Below are 16825 nucleotides of genomic sequence, written 5' to 3'. Positions count from 1 at the left end.
TGTTTTTTTTTTTTTTTTTTTGGTTAGTTTCTATCTGGCCTCATTCAGCATCATCCACTTAGGATAAACTGTTTTAATATGGTCAAAACTTGCATGGTTTTAGAAGAGGCAATCTATAATGTTTTTGTTTTTGAAAATTAAGCTTCTTTGAAAAAAAAGAAGTATTTATGATATGATAATCTAGCTAGTTGAATCTAAGAGTCTTCGTATACAAATTTTTAGTTCACAAATGTTAAAATCCCATAATTAATATGATTCCATTTCAAATAATGGTAATCTTTGGGAATTCGAGAAAAAGATTTTTAGATTTAAATATCTAAGCACCAAAAAATTAAATTTGGATAGAGGTGTACATGGTCTGGGTTGAGTTGGGTTGACAAACTTTTTTGACCCAACCCAAAAGTTCGGGTTTGTTGGATAACCCTCTATTTTTGGATTGGGTTGTCAATTTTTTTTAATATTTATTCCTCATTTATAATTATTTGGATACGGTTACAAAGCAATATATTAAAAGTCAATAAAAAAACATAAAAAAACAACTCCTAACATATTAACAAAGTAAAAAACAAGTAATATTGTAAGATTGCTACATTTTTGGAAAAATTGGTTAAAAAGTAAAAAAAATATAAGGATATACATCAAATTAGATGGGTTAAAAAGTAAGAAAAATAAGATGGGTTAAAAAGTAAGAAAAATATAAGGATATATCCTCAAATTAAATAAACAATAAAAATAAATATAAGGATATATCATTAGTTTAAAGATATTATATGTAACAAAAAAAATAAATCAATTCATAATTATTTACAAAAAGGAAAAAAATTAATAAAAAAATAATGAGGGAAAATTGTAACATATTAACCTTGTTCAACATTGTCATATTAAATGACAACATTTCTTGAAAATTCGTTAAAGTAAGAAAAATACGTTATTAATTATACGTGACTTTGATAAACTATAAAAAATGATTATAACAAAAAAAAAATGTATATGCGAAAATCTCCTTAAACCGACTAAAGTACCACTATGGCAAACCCATGATAAGAAAAATGTTTCATATATTTTATATATTTAATTTTAGCTCGGGTCAATCCGAGGGTTTTGCTCATGAACCCGAAAACCGAACCGATTCAGTTCAGATTCAGATAAATGAACCCAACCCTACCCGAAATACTAATCCAACCCAACCCAACCCAACCCTTGTAGTTCGGGTTGGGTTGGTCTGAGTTGTCGGGTTAAATGTACACCCCTAGATTTGGATTACCTTTTTTATCGAATATCTCAAGTCAAAAATACTTGTTTGAGATTTAATTTGATTTGATTCGAAACTACGTAGAATTGCAAATAAATTTAATCATTGGCTAGAAGAAACTACAAAAGCTCTTTTTATTACATTTTTAAAGTTTACCTTCCGGTGTCAACATACATTGCTTTATATAGCTTCAAAACGAGACCCTTGATTTTTCATGGACAACTCAAAAGTCATTCATATTTTATGAATAATTAGCAGCTATGTTAGATGTAACCTAAAAATAAATAAAAATTTTTAAAACTTATAATACATTGATTAAAAGGTATAATAATGAAGCACCATAGATCTAGATTTCAATCTATCTCTCGTAAATTTGTAATTATCTAATTATCTAATTATCTAAAAATAAATAAAGTCCTAATGGAGATTAATTTCAAATAGTTAAAAATAAATTTGTAACTATTTAAGCTCCGATTGTTCGAACTTGATATTGCACGATTGAAATATGTTGGTTCAACCAAAATGAAATATGGAAAACAAACTTAATTATTACTTCATATAACATTTATTATTTTTTTTTTATGATAATGAAATTGAAATTTTAACAGTTTCATGCAAATATACAATGTACCACAAACTAGTAGTAATATCAAATTGACACCATTCCTATACTTGATAATGCGCTAATCACTCAACTCTAATGCCTTGAATGTCAAGGGCATCAAGCTTCTTGGGTCTTTTGTAATACTTGAGCAGGAGAGAACTGCAAACAACACTAACAGAAGAGGCAGCCATTGCTGCTCCTGCAATCCATGGCGGTAACCGAAATCGAGTTGATGGGAATAGGACTCCTGCTGCAATAGGGATACCGAGGAGATTGTAACCGAGCGCCCAAACGTAGTTCAGACGGATCCTGGAAAACGTTTTCCTTGAAAGGTCGATGGCTGTAATGACATCCTCCAAGTTGCTTTTCATAAGAACTATGTCAGCTGCCTCAATGGCGATGTCTGTGCCTGCACCAATTGCCATTCCAACATCTGCAGCCACAAGCGCCGGTGAGTCGTTGATCCCATCTCCCACCATTGCCACCGTATGACCCAAAGTCTAGACGTCAAAATTCAGAACCAAGCTTAGTGAAGATGATAGAAAGGGGTGGTCAAAATTTTGGAGATAGTTTATAAAAACTCAAAAGTAGGGGAGGGTCGTCTGTAATCAGCAATACAATCTACCAAAATGAATGCCAACGATGAAATTTTCGTCCATGGCAACGTCTCGACCGTGATTATTTACTACATGCAAGCTTCTTACTACATGTAACACTCGTAGTTCTATCAACAATGTTCTTCAAAATTTAAAGTGGTTTTACTCTATAAAGAACAAGTTTCTATTTGGAGAAAAAGTAGGTACCTGTAATTCCTTCACTTCATCTGCTTTCTGGTCTGGTTTAGCTTCTGCAATTACATCATCAATCCCAACCTCATTGGCTATGGACTTCGCCGTCCCCCAATTATCACCTGTAACCATGATGGATTTAACTTTCATGGCCTTGAGTATCGAAATGACCTCGCGAGCACTCGGTTTTAGTGGATCAGATATGGCAAGAACCCCTGTCAATTTCCTATCAATGGATACCAAAATTCCGGTTTGAGCCAGTTCTTCGATTTCTTTTAATATTTCTTCAGCTTCAACAGGTATGAAGATGTTCTGATCTAACATGAGACTCTTGTTGCCTGCAAGTACTTCTTTGTTTTGAACGATGGCCTTAACTCCATGTCCAGTAATGGAGATAAAGTCTAGTGCTTCAGGCCAAGTTTGGTTATCGTCTTCTTCTTTGAACTTTTTAGCATATTCAACAACGGCTTTAGCCAATGGATGCTCGCTGTTTACCTGATTCAAATGCAGAATAAAGTTGTAGAGTGACTTAATTTCTGATGGTAGAATATGGGAAAGTTTTTAAGTAATCAAGTTCACCTCAGTGGCGGCGACTAGTTCATAGAAATCTTTCAGAGCCATATTTTTCAGTAGTTTAGTGTTCACCACAACTGGCTTCCCGACTGTCAGAGTTCCAGTCTTGTCAAACACAATGCAATTCACCTACAAAGTTAATTCAACTCATGAGAACAAAGAAGGACAATGTGAGATCCCACGTCGGTTAGGGAGGAGAACAAAGGATTCGTTATAAGGGTGTGGAAACTTCTCCCTAGCAGACATGTTTTAAAAACCTCGAGGAGAAGCCCAAAAGAAAAAACCTAAAAAAGACAATATTTGCTAGCGGGCTTGGGCCGTTACAAATGAAATCAAAGCTAGACACCAAGCGATGTGCCAGCGAGGAGGCTAGTCCCGAAGGGGGTGGACACGAGGCGGTGTGCCAGCAAGGATGCTAGGCCCCGAAGGAGAGTGGATTGAGGGGTCCACGTCGATTAGAGAAGGGAACAAGTGCCAGCGAGGATGCTGGGCCCCGAAAAGGGGTGGATTGTGAGATCCCTCATCGGTTGAGGAGGAGAACGAAACATTCTTTAGAAGGGTGTGGAAATCTCTCCCTAGCAGACGCGTTTTAAAAACCTTGAGAGGAACCCCGAAAGAGAAAGTCCAAAGAAAACAATATATGCTAGCGGTGAGCTTGGGCTAGGCTTGGACTATTACAAAAAATGGTCTCAAAGATCAATGTTTACAAGTTTGTAGAACATAAATCAGCTAACTAAATCATTCTATTAAGCCAGTATCGAGTTATTTGTAAACATGGAAACTACGTAGAGACATACTTCTTCACACTTCACACCATGAAATGTGAATCATCCGCTCCCCATTTTTGACACAATTTTGTTCTATCAAAATGAATGAAGTTTCAAACCAATAATGAAAAGGAAGAAATATATCAACAGATCATTAAAGTGGGAATGGAATATTTAACCTTGTGAGCTCTCTCCAATGCTTGGCCACCTTTGATTAAAACACCTTTTGATGCACCAACTCCCGTTCCAACCATGACAGCAGTTGGAGTTGCCAGGCCCAAAGCACAAGGGCATGCTATAACCATTACTGAAATACCAAACTGGAGAGCAAGCTCAAAGCTATCCATGGAAGAAGGTATCCAGGTCCTTGGGTAGCCACCATACTTCCCAGTGAGAAACCAGATGAGCCATGTTGTCAATGAAAGTACTATAACCTACACAGAGATTTCAAGATTTCAAGATGAAAATTTCCCAGTGAGAAACATGAAAATTACTAATGTTTTAACTTTTAAGGTCAAATTGATCAAATAAAAGATTCTGAGAACACATTGCTCTCCTTATAACCTCAGGAGCAGATTTTGCAGTTATTATAGAAAAGTTAGAGCAAGACTTACTAACCATTGGCACAAAAAACTTAGAGATACGATCTGCGATTTTCTGAACTGGAGCCTTCGCCATCTGAGCTGATTCGACGAGACGAACAATCTGCGAAAGAGCACTTTCTGATCCAACGTGTGTCGCCCTCACATGTAGCACTCCGTTCTCATTCAAGGTGCCTCCAATCACCGAATCATCCTGTCTCTTTGCCACTGGCTTGGCTTCCCCAGTAATCATGCTTTCATTGACATGACTTTGTCCCCAAACAACAACTCCATCTGAAGCAACCTTTGCACCAGGAATGACTTTAATTACATCATTCTTTTGTATCAATCGGCTATCAATTTCATCTTCCCTAATGACCCTTCCATCATTATCAAAAGTAAGCAAGGTTGCTGTTTCAGGCACCAACTTCATAAGCTTGGCAATAGCGTCTGATGTCTTTCCCTTTGCCAAGACCTCGAGATATTTCCCGAGGAGAATGAATGAAATTAGCATGGAACTGGTTTCAAAGAAATCCGTGGCCTTAAAATCACTTGAGGTTGCAGATCTTAAGACCATGTACACTGAATAAAAATATGCTGCATTTGTGCCCAAAGCAATCAAAACGTCCATATTTGCAGATCTATGACGCAACGCTTTGTAAGAGCCAGTATAGAATCGCCTTCCAATGATGAACTGTACAGGAGTTGCTAACACCCACCTCAGAAGCTCTCCAACAGTCATCATATTGACAATTTTGGTATCCAACCCATCCTTAATACCAGGTATATAAGTGAAGACCATGGAGCTTAAAAATACTGGAATTGTAAATATCAAACTCCATAAGAATGATCTGTAATATTGCTTAATTTCCTCCTTTTTATAGGCATCTCTGCCCTGTTCTTCAGGAAATATTGTTGCTTTAATTTGACCCGACCCAGTTGATTCGATCACTTGGATTATATTCCGAGGTCCCGTGACATTTGGCTTATAAGACAAGGAAATTTTGCTGAGTGAAGGATCAATATCAATACCTAAAACTCCAGGAAGTGCTTCCAGAGAGCTACCAATCAATCTCATTGAATTCTCAGATCTCACTCCATCAACTTGGAGCTGTATCTTGCTCACATCTTCTTCTGTTCTAATAAGTAAGGCTTCAAATCCAGAATCTTCAATGGCTTGGAGAAGTTGATGGTAGTTCAAAATCCTTGGGTTGTAACAAATTTCTGCCTCTTCCGTGGCTAATGCTACTTGGGCATTTTGAACTCCACGAATTGCTTGTAATGTAGATTCCAAAGTTGTGGAACAAGATGTACAAGTCATTCCAATTACACGAATTCGACATCTTTCAATCATATCATCATTGAGTATACTTGCTTCAAAGCCTGCATCGTTAATTGCCTCACATACTTGATCCACCTGTGTGCATGATCAAGAGGAAGTCAAAAACAACAATTCAATGTGATCAAGGTTTGTCAGTTAGTGTCAATGAGTGTCAATGATCTTGTGAGATTCCACATCGATTGGGGAGGAGAACGAAGCATTCTTTATAAGAATGTGGAAACCTCTCCCTAACAGACGCGTTTTAAAAATCTTGAGGGGAAGCCCGAAATAGAAAGCCCAAAGAGGACAGTATCTGCTAGCGATGAGCTTCTGCTGTACCGAATGGTATCAGAGCCAGGCACCGAGCAGTGTGCCAACGAGGAGGCTGAGCCCCAAAGAGGGGTGTACACCAGACGGTGTGCCAACGAGGACCCTGGGCCCCGAAGGAGGGTGAATTGGGAGGTCCAACATAGATGGAGAGGGGAACGAGTGCCAGCAAGGACGCAAGGCCCCACAGGGTGGTGGATTGTGAGATCCCACATCGGTCGAAGAGGGGAAATGAAACCGTTTTTATAAGGGTGTGGAAATCTCTCCCTAGCAGACATGCTAACATTGAGGAAGCCCAGAAGGGAAACCCAGATGCTAGATGTTCTCTTTACCACCTCATGGAAAATAGCAACCACATAGTTTATATAAATGAAATCAAGTTGAGGCTAATTGAGGCTAAAAAGTTCTGAGGAACGAAAAACATTTAATCCTAATCGTGGGACAAAATATCATACAACGCAGGAAAATAGCTGCATTAAACAAGAACTCTAATCGTTTACAATTGATCAAGCATTGTAGTTGAATGGTCACACCAATTCTAGGCGCAATCTGATCGATTAAAAAAAATATACGGAACGTAAGCCAGCCATTTCTTAAATTGTACGTCAAACTCTAAACATTTAATTTAAAATCACATGAAAGCGACTGCAAGACGAGACGAAAACCAAAACAAATTTGAAAAAACAAAATTCAAGCGCGTGAAATAACAGAGAGAGAGGGACAGGAATACAAACATTAACGAAGCTAGGGTAAAACTGGACTCGAGCTTTGCCATTCAAAACATCAACAACAGCTTCACGAATCCCAGGGAGACGTTTGATTGCCTTCTCAACAGAGCCAGCACAAGCAGAGCAAGTCATGCCGATGACGGAGAAGAACGCCGTGGATTCAGTCACCGGAAGGCTATTCTCCAGCAACGAAACCCCAGCTGGATATTTCGGCATAGACGGATAATGAGGGCGCGGCGTTAGATTGGCGCTGTTCAGACTCCGAATACATGCCAAGGACAAGAACTTGGTCGCCATGGATGATCGAACAGAGGCTATTGAGAGAGATCGAGAGGTGAAGGGTTTGCGATCTGGTCTGTTCGTAGGGCGGAGAAGGAGAAAATTGCGTAGATGAAAAAGGGAGAAGGAAAGTGGCCGCCCTTTTCAACTTTTAAATCATGCGAATATTTATAGTCCACACAATCATTGACTTTGTTATTATAATCATGCTTGACAACGAAGCAACCTAATCATTTATTTTTTTATTTTTTACTTTTATTTTTAAAATATCTAAATTTTTATTCTTACCTTAATAAATTTTAAAATTTTAAATTATATTTATTATTAATAACAAAATATCTATTTATTTATTTTTAAACTATTAATTAAGATAGAATTTCAATCTATAATTTAAAAAATAATATTTTAAATTGTAAAAGAATATTTTTATAAATCATTCCGGAACCAATAATAAACAAATTATGAAATAAAATAAATATATCTATATATATAATTTTATTATAAGAAAAAAAATATTTATTTTAAAATAAACGATAAAAAAATATTAAAAAATTAGCTAATAATTTTTTTTCATTGAATTTGATGTAAAATGAAATCAAATTAGGTTTTGTAGTAGAATTACTAAAGTACCCTTATCATATTTTTAACTCATTCACATGAATTTGTATTGGAAAAATATACATAAATTTTATTTGTAATATAAAACAAAAATATTTTATTAAAATTGAGTATTTAATAAATTAAATAGAAAACTTAATTTTTATATAAAAGAATACATGAAATTGAGGGGTAAATAAGAAATTTAGTGTTTAAAAGTAAAATTTTAATTAATAAATAATAACGAAAAACACGTAATATAAGTCTGATTCTTACCTAAAAAAGAATGTAATTGCTAGCCGAGTTTAAGATGGTTATGAGTTTAAGTCTTGCTATTGGATCGTAAACCGATACCGCTCTAAAAAGAATAATTAACTCATTGTATCTATAGGTCTCACGAGTACTCGTTTAAAATTTTCTCTCTCCTCTTGAGCCTCTGTCTAACTTTACTTTGACCCTTCTTTTTATATATTTTTTTAGGATTTTAAGAGCATCCCAAACATTATTGGCTTCTACGATTTCGTGAAGTTTAGCCTCTAAGGCTACCAATAAAACCCGGGAAGTTCAATAAATAATAAAATCGATAATGAAGGAGAAATTTTATATAACTGTGAGGCTCGTGAGTTACATCTGTATCTTAAAGTCATTAAATATCAAATTTAAATTCTGAATCCTAAAACGAAAAACATTATCACATGAAATATTATAAATATATCATTAAATATATCATAAAATTATCATCGCATTTCGATAAAAATAAAACTTTGCATTTTGAACGCGTCTTCTAATTAATTCTATTTTCTTTTTAATTTACCCTATAAAAAAAAAATGTTGACTATGAATATAAACTATTGGGTTGACTATAGTAATATAAAATTAAAAGTGTCTATCATGAAACCAAACATTTGAATTTTAGGACATCTTATCTTGTAATTTGTAACAACCAATCCTATGTTCTTAGAAAATGAAGTCTTTTCACAGACACTTAGGGAAACAATGGACGAACTTAGATTGAAATGGTGCTGCATATTCTTAAATTGCTCGGTTTCAATCACCGACCATAATTATTGGATTATTAGGTATGATGATAGGACAGACGGCTGATTCAAGTAGGCTTACAAAGTTGATAATGTTCAAGTGTTTTCTAGGTCGTCTCAGACCTTGCAATGGGGTGTCAATGTGTGCTCCGTCACCCTATTGTGGTACACGAGCATCTTTACGTTGTTCTGTTGTATATTTGTTAAAAAAAAATCGACAATAACATTAAAAATTTGATATGAATTGCATAGGAGCGTAAATTAAAGTATTATAAATGTGTCTCATTTTGAAATGGATGGATATAAAACTTCGATGGGTATTTTATTTGACGATTAAAAGAGATAAATTGTTGAGTATTAACGTCGTTGTAGTAATTATGTCACAAAAAAGAAAAAAAAATGACAATTATAAATTCTTATGTTTTCGATATACTTAGAAATTTAAAAAATGAGATGTTATAGACTATTATGGTCGTACATCTACAACTGTGGAGCGTTATAATCTTGATATGAACATGACAAGCCTTAAGAGAACTCAAAGCTTGTTTGGTTATACACACCACCCGTGCGTGCATGTTTGCTTGCTCGTGACTCTTAGTCGACTTGCCTCTATTTTAAGCCAAGTTATCTAGTTCGACCTTGTCCCTATTTAAGCCAAGCTCTTTTATATGCAATGTCGCATCTCATTCTGTCATCTTGATTCATAACATGGCCCATGCATTGTGATGCTATCCCAAGTCTTGAAACGTCATTAATCCTTATTGTTTACTTGGACATACTTATCGAGAATCAACACGAGTCGTCTTCATTGCAGAAACGCTTCAAACATCCATCCGGGTATTATCAAGACATGAATGCTCCTGTGTCCACGTTTAGTTCTTTACAAATACCGTACGAAAGAACAACCTAATATATCAACCTCCAATTCATGGGCTGGGGTTCAATGTCAGCAATCCAACATTGTCCTCGAGAAACTCATTTTCAAAAGAAGACGTGTAAGACACTCATTTTGCGACTCTCACCACTATAACGTTTAAACCATATGCTTGAAGTTCAAGGATTAAAAGATTAAACCAAACTTTGTTCATTTTGAAGACTAAACCAACTAAACTGTTCTTTTAACAGAGTGAAGCTCATGGCAGCAGAAAGAGTCTATGAAGATCCAAGAACTGATATGGATAAACTAAATGAACCTCTTTGTGAGACTCAGCAGATTGAGAGTTTCGGTTGAGAAGGGGAGACGGGAGACCCGTCGCTGCTTCGGTACTCACCGCACCAAGTGTCCTGAACCTGAGAAGCAAACTGCAAATTCCAGATAACATCTTCAATGGAAGGTCTGGTTATTGGATCTTTGAGCAGACACCTCACACAAACTTCCATCATTGTCTTCAATGATTGATCTAAGCATTCGTTTTGAATGGCGGGATCGACTACGTTCTTTCGCGCAACGCTATCCCCTGAAATGGCTTCTTGTAGCTGCATTCATCAAAGAACGTCATAATCCTTATGTAACAACATAAACAATCATGTCAACTTTGACATATTCATAGATAAGTTTCGTAGTGTTCGGGTCTTTTACTCTCCATGCAACACGCACGCACACAGACGTATTGAAAAGAAAAGTAATCTCTATCACCTTCTCCCTTTGAGCATTTATTTCGTTTTTCGATTTGAAGGATCGCCCACGAATGGTTTCTAATAATATTGCTCCAAAGTCATAGATGTCAGCTTGAGCTTCTTGATTGATCCTGTGAAGCAAGGTGAATATACGTTAAATATGTAATCGTCCAAGTCCACCGCTAGCAGATATTGTCCACTTTGGGCTTTCCCTTCTGGGCTTTCCTTTAAAGGTTTCTAAAACGTGTCTGCTAAGGAGAGGTTTCCACACCCTTATAAAGAATGCTTCGTTCCCCTCTCCAACTGATGTGAAATCTCACAATCCACCCCCTTCAGGGCCTGACACTCGATCCTCTCTCCAATCGATGTGAGATCTCACAGAATATATTCATAACCAACCTTTCTTGATCGCTCGAATCCTTTGATCCACCTGAAGAAACTCCTCGACTGACCTGAGAAGTTAACCGGGCCGTTATGAACTAGAGAGAACAAGAAGGGCCAAGGAGATGAATAGATTGGCATGCTTCTTTGTTGTACCTTAGCCATGCTCTCAGCCATCAGAGGAAGGTTGTAGCTGCTAATTTTTGCAACAAGATTCTGATCCAGTAGTACATCTGTTATTTTAATGTTATTCGAGTATACGCCAGCGACCATATGCAAAAACTGGATGCCTTTAGCTATTCCTACCGCTGCTGCTATACGCTGTGTCCAAGCAAGCGATCGCCTCGAGTGCCTCGTGTGCCTCTCTGCAATCCATTTAAATAGTTAAAATGCAGAAATGAAATCAGCATGAACATTGGTGATTTCCATTTCCATTTACCAGATATCCAACTTCTAAGCGTGCCATTTGGAACGTATTCGAAGACGAGAAATATTCTGCTGACACTCGAGTCTTCCAAGTACAACTCGAAGCAGTGTCCAAGAGCACTAACCAAATGACGATGTCTGAGTTTCGAAATAAGATCGATATGATGCGTGAAGTTATGGATACTAGATCTTCTTTTCATTTTAAGGCATCTAATGGCAACCAAAGAGCCATCCTTTAGCTGACCTCGGTACATCTGATAACAAAAAAAGGACAAAGTCTTTGATGTAAGAGATGAAGTGTACAAAAAGCGCTTTGTTCAAACAAAATTTGTATGCCACCATAAACGAGTACATGATTTAATAACTCTTTCCGTTGTTGTAACAGCCCAAGCCCACCGCTAACAGATATTGTTCTCTTTGGGCTTTCCCATTTGAGCTTCCCCTCAAGGTTTTAAAACGCGTCCACTAAGAAGAGGTTTCCACATCCTTATAAGGAATGCTTTGTTCCCAATTCCAACCGATATGGGATCTCACAATCCACTCTCGTTGGGGGACCAGAGACCTCGCTGGCACACCGCCCAATTTTTGGCTCTAATATCATTTGTAACAGTCCAAGCCCACCGCTAGTAGATATCATCCTCTATGGGCTTTCCCTTTCGGGCTTCCCCTCAAGGTTGTAAAGCACGTCCACTAGGAGGTTTCCACACCCTTATAAGGAATGCTTCGTTCCCCTCCCCAACCGATATGAGATCTCACAATCCACCCCCCTTGAGGGTCCTGCGTCCTCGCTGGTACACCGCCCGATGTTTGGCTTTGATACCATTTGTAACAGTCCAAGCCCACCGCTAGCAGATATTGTCCTCTTTGGGCTTTCTCTTTTGGACTTCTTCTTAAGATTTTAAAACGTGTCTGTTAAGGAGAGGTTTCCACACCCTTATAAGGAATGTTTTGTTCCCCGCTCCAACCGATATGAGATCTCACAATCTACCCCCTTGAGGTCTCTATGTCCTCGCGGGTACACCGCCCGATGTTTGGCTCTAATACCATTTGTAACAGTCCAAGCCTACTGCTAGCAGATATTGTCCTCTTTGGGCTTTCCATTTCGGGCTTCCCCTCAAGATTTTAAAACACGTTTGTTAGGAAGAGGTTTCCATACCCTTATAGGAAATATTTTGTTCCCCTCTCCAATTGATGTGGAATCTCACAATTCACCCCCCTTGAGGGTCCAGCGATCGATGACTGGCTCTGATACCATTTGTAACATCTCAAGCCCACTGCTAACAAATATCGTCCTCTTTGGGTTTTTCCTTTCGGGCTTCCCCTCAAGGTTTTAAAATGCGTTCACTAGGGAGATGTTTCCACACCCTTATAAGTAATGCTTCGTTCCCTACTCCAACCGATGTGGGATCTCACAGTTGAAATTGGAACTATAGAAATTTAAGCAAGAAGAAGTTTCAGTTACAGAAGAAACAGAGCGAGTAATGAACAAAGATTGAAGCTACTAAATCAACAAAACCTTACTAAGAACCGTCACCCCATGAATGCAAAAGAGTCAAAGTCGGACATTGTTCATAATGAAAGAGTTGGGTATCACATACAAGATTTTGTTATACCTGTCCTTGAGAACCTTCACCCATGAAAGCAGAAGAGTCAAAGTTGTTGGTAGCATCCTCAATCTCTTCATATGAGAGCACTCTATAAGTTGAAAGGCCGAGCGGCGCAAATGGCATTGTTTGAGATATATACCCTGAAGGTGATGAAGAAAGAGGTAATGTATCAAAATGCATTAGGGACTTGTTAGCTACTACACTACTCATCTCAGTCATGGTACTTTCACAAAATAAATAAGCATCCATATGGAGCTTCAAGCTAGTACACGTCTTATATAGATTATCGTCTAACTACGGGCTGAGAGTTATGGATGTTATATGTGACACAGCCCAAACTCACGGGTAACAGATATTATCTCTTTGGGCTTTCCCTCCTAAGCTCCACTCAAGGTTTTAAAACGCGTCTGCTAGGAGAGGTTTCCACATCCTTATAAGGAATGTTTTGTTCTCCTCTTCAACTGATATGGGACCTCACAATCCACTCCCTTGGGGACCCAACGTCCTCGTTGGTACACCGCCCGGTGTCTGGCTCTGATAACATTTGTAACAGCCCAAACCCACCACTAGAAAATATTGTCCTCTTTGGCTTTCCCTTCGGAGCTTCCTCTCAAGGTTTTAAAATGCATCTGTTAAGGAGAGGTTTTCACACCCTTATAAGAAATGTTTTGTTCTCCTCTCCAACCGATGTGGGACCTCACAATCCACCCCCCTGGGGGCCCAACGTCCTCATTGGCACACTGCCTAAACCCACCGCTAGCAGATATTGTCCTCTTTGGGCTTTCCCTTCTGGGCTTCTCGTCAAGGTTTTAAAATACGTCTGCTAGGGAGAGGTTTCCACATCCTTATAATGAATGTTTTGTTCTCCTCTCCAACCGACGTGGGACCTCACATTACAGTCATTTTTGAATGGATTTTAACTCATTTTGATAGGGTATAATACTAGAAAAGAATAACAAAATATGAAGACTTAAAATAACAATCCTACATAGTTTTTGACCAATTCACAAAGAATGTCATTGCTCACAAGAACTAGTACGCCCTGTTCTCGAAAAAGCAGCTAAACTACAGGTCGAGGAGAAAAAAAGGATCTTACTTGAGTCCGAGAGCAGCTTCGAGGTGTACCCAGCAGAAGGATTCTCTACTATTAAATTTGTTGGAGGATTCTTCACCATATTCTTCTCATTCTTTCTTCTTACGACCAAATAAACTATACCGAACAAAATGACCACTCCAACAACACCACCAACTATACTCGGGGCGAGAAAGGTATTTCGTGATTGGTACGTTTTCTTTTCCTCAGGTATAATGCCCACAGCTAATGCTTCGTTTCGACAAAACGAAACGGGATGCTGCTGTTGATCTCCAGTGACAAAACAGTTTCTTGGATACAAGACAACCCGATTCCTCGTATCGGCTAGAAGACATTTGGGCAAGCTTCCAGTCAAATGATTTGAGGATAGATCTACAACTTTAAGTTCATCATTGCAAGAAATATTATCCAAAATCATTCCTGTCAGCTTGTTCCCTGATATATTGAGATAAGAAAGAGATGGTAGAGAAAACAATACTGATGGCAACGGCCCAACCAGAGAATTCAAAGAAACGTCCAGACGTTGAAGCTGGTAAAACGAGCTAACTTCAGCAGGGATACAAGATCTGAACTTGTTTCTACTCAGTTTCAGGGTAACCAACTTGTTGCCAAGTTGAGGGAATTGAGGTCCAAAGCCATTGCCCTCCAATTCAAGAACTTGAAGGTTTGTCAAAGTACTTAGATCAGGCAACTCTCCATAAAAACGGTTATACGATAGGGAAAGAATCCTAAGATTTTCCAACTCACTAAATGAATCGGGCAATGATCCATTGAGAATGTTGTGTTTCAAGCTCAAAACGGTTAGAAGCGGAAGCACGCTGAACCAATCAGGAAGCTGTCCTGCAAGCATGTTATCATCAAGTATAAGCGTTCGTAAACCAGACAGCAACGAAATTTCCTGAGGGATAGCACCATAAAGGAAATTAGAGCTCATGTTTAGTATTTCCAATGATGATAAATGAGCAATTTTTCCAGGTATTGACCCCCATAAACCAAGAGAAACTAATGTAAGAACTTTCAAATCTGGAAGCTTAACAAGGGTAGTAACGAAAACCCTCATCGAAAAGTTACGGGGTAGTAAAAGAGCTCCTTTCTTGCCAATTATATGCAACTGGGTCATGTTTCCCTCATAGCATACAACGGTCACGGAGGCATCCGGTTCCAGGTTGCAAAAATCTGTGCTGTCATTCCAGTTACTCAATGCAGCTGGGAAGTTCAGAAGCTTCTGTATTCTTAAAAGGGTCCGAGTCGGAGACGATTGAAACTGCTGTGAAAGATCGATTCTAACAAAAAGGACGACAATGACTAGAACCACAGAATTACGAAACACTTGAGCCATCGATCCTATGAACAAAACCAGTTGAAGAATGAAAGTGAACTAGCTCAAGACTGCTCGAAACGACAACAATGTTCTTTAGACAAGTCGAAAAAGCCTAAAGCCGACGTTCGATTCCAAATGCAGATGCCTGGAGCAGAACATTCATGGAGTGCCAACAAGCATATGATAACAAGCAGAGTTAACAACCCAAGAAAGTATCAGATTACTTGCTATTGGAACTATATTTTTCTTCACCAACAGCACAAAACTCCAAGATCTCAACAAAAAAAACCAGTTTCTATTAACAATCTGATACTTTTCTATGTTCAAACCAGCAGAAATCTTGTAGAAAAACTCAGAAAGTGCACTTAGAGACAGCCCATTTGGGTAAAACCAAAAGAATTTGAGCTATATATCCTGTTTCTCTACTAATAATACACATCAAGACAATTTAGTAACATGGGTATAAGATAATTTACATAAACAGACATTGAAACATCAAGAACACAAAAGGGGAAGGGGATTAAAGAGATTTAAAGGCGAATTTGATGTTACCCAGATGGATTTTTGAGTTAATAAGACGATAAGGATGAACTTTATCATGATTAACATCAGATATGAGATGGTCTTAAAGACAAAAGGGGAGCTCTGACTGGGAAGAAAAGCAAAAGGAGAGGAAAGATTCTTGCAGAAATAGAAGAAATGGAATGGAATAAGACCTTGGAATTGGGGAGATTTCGCTTTCGTGATGGGTGTGATGAAACTTTGGAATGTCGGGGAGGCGGAGGGGGGCGGGGGGTGGCCCCTTGGCTTCCGAGTGTGTTGCTTTTGGCGCCTTTTCTTTTGGTGCCTCTGCCATTGTTGTTGCTCTGCTGCTACTCACCGGTTCAGTTTACTACGCACCTTTTCTTTCTTTTCCCTAAACCCACGTTCAAATCATCTCTCTCCATATATTCCTCTCGCTTTTATAGAATCGACCCTTTCAGTTGTTCAAAACAACTCTATAACCCTATAAAATAGGTCATTTGGGGGTGAGCGTATTTGTTGCACTCGTTTCTCTCTCCAATTCATATGAGATTATTTCACAATCTACCATCACTCACGGAATGTTTTCATTGGCACACTGACAGGTATAAAGTCATGTCCACTGCTAACAGATATTGTCCTGAGATTTCCGTTGCGTTTGTTAGAGAGAGGTTTACCTACCCTTACAAAAAAATGCTTCATTTTCCTCCCCAATCGATGTAGAATTTCATAATTCACTCCCTTCAGGGCTCAGCTTGCCCTGCATCCTCTTGGCACTTGTTCTGATATGAACCACGACCAAGGAATTTCCATACCTCAAGATCCAATTACAAGAACAAGAGCCAATAAGCTACAACAAACCTTATACACTTATATTCAAGCTATGGTGAGCTCATCAAAGGAATTCTAGAAGACGTTGGAAACCTCCGTTATATGTTGTGCAAAGTTGAACATCAAGAAAGAGATGAATTAAATGCACTCTATTGTATGTAATGAACTCAGCT

General features: G+C 38.2%; 2 protein-coding genes across 3 annotated transcripts; both read right to left on the bottom strand.

The window, feature by feature from the left end:
- Positions 1-1798: 1798 nt before the first annotated feature.
- LOC111478167 (probable copper-transporting ATPase HMA5) lies at positions 1799-7377 on the bottom strand. The gene is made up of 6 exons (XM_023122313.1): positions 6948-7377; positions 4603-5982; positions 4164-4418; positions 3224-3346; positions 2660-3139; positions 1799-2356 (listed from the first exon to the last, which is right to left on the bottom strand). The coding sequence occupies exons 1-6, from the start codon at positions 7236-7238 to the stop codon at positions 1940-1942; spliced, it is 2946 nt and encodes a 981-aa protein (XP_022978081.1). The 5' UTR covers positions 7239-7377; the 3' UTR covers positions 1799-1939.
- Positions 7378-9674: 2297 nt separating this feature from the next.
- LOC111478178 (probable inactive leucine-rich repeat receptor-like protein kinase At3g03770) lies at positions 9675-16003 on the bottom strand. Of its 2 annotated transcripts, XM_023122329.1 has the most exons (8): positions 14726-16003; positions 13982-14635; positions 12892-13025; positions 11292-11532; positions 11009-11217; positions 10871-10923; positions 10491-10602; positions 9675-10330 (listed from the first exon to the last, which is right to left on the bottom strand). In XM_023122329.1, exons 1-8 carry the CDS (start codon positions 15315-15317, stop codon positions 10061-10063), a joined length of 2265 nt encoding a protein of 754 aa, XP_022978097.1. In that variant the 5' UTR covers positions 15318-16003; the 3' UTR covers positions 9675-10060. The 2 variants fall into 2 exon arrangements, with proteins under 2 accessions (XP_022978097.1, XP_022978096.1); XM_023122328.1 differs by having other exon boundaries at positions 13982-16003.
- Between the last annotated feature and the right edge of the window lie 822 nt (positions 16004-16825).

The sequence above is a fragment of the Cucurbita maxima genome, unplaced genomic scaffold (genome assembly GCF_002738345.1).
Source record: "Cucurbita maxima cultivar Rimu unplaced genomic scaffold, Cmax_1.0 Cma_Scf00004, whole genome shotgun sequence".
Classification (NCBI taxonomy): Eukaryota; Viridiplantae; Streptophyta; class Magnoliopsida; order Cucurbitales; family Cucurbitaceae; genus Cucurbita; species Cucurbita maxima.
This window is presented reverse-complemented; position numbering and strand designations above follow the sequence as displayed.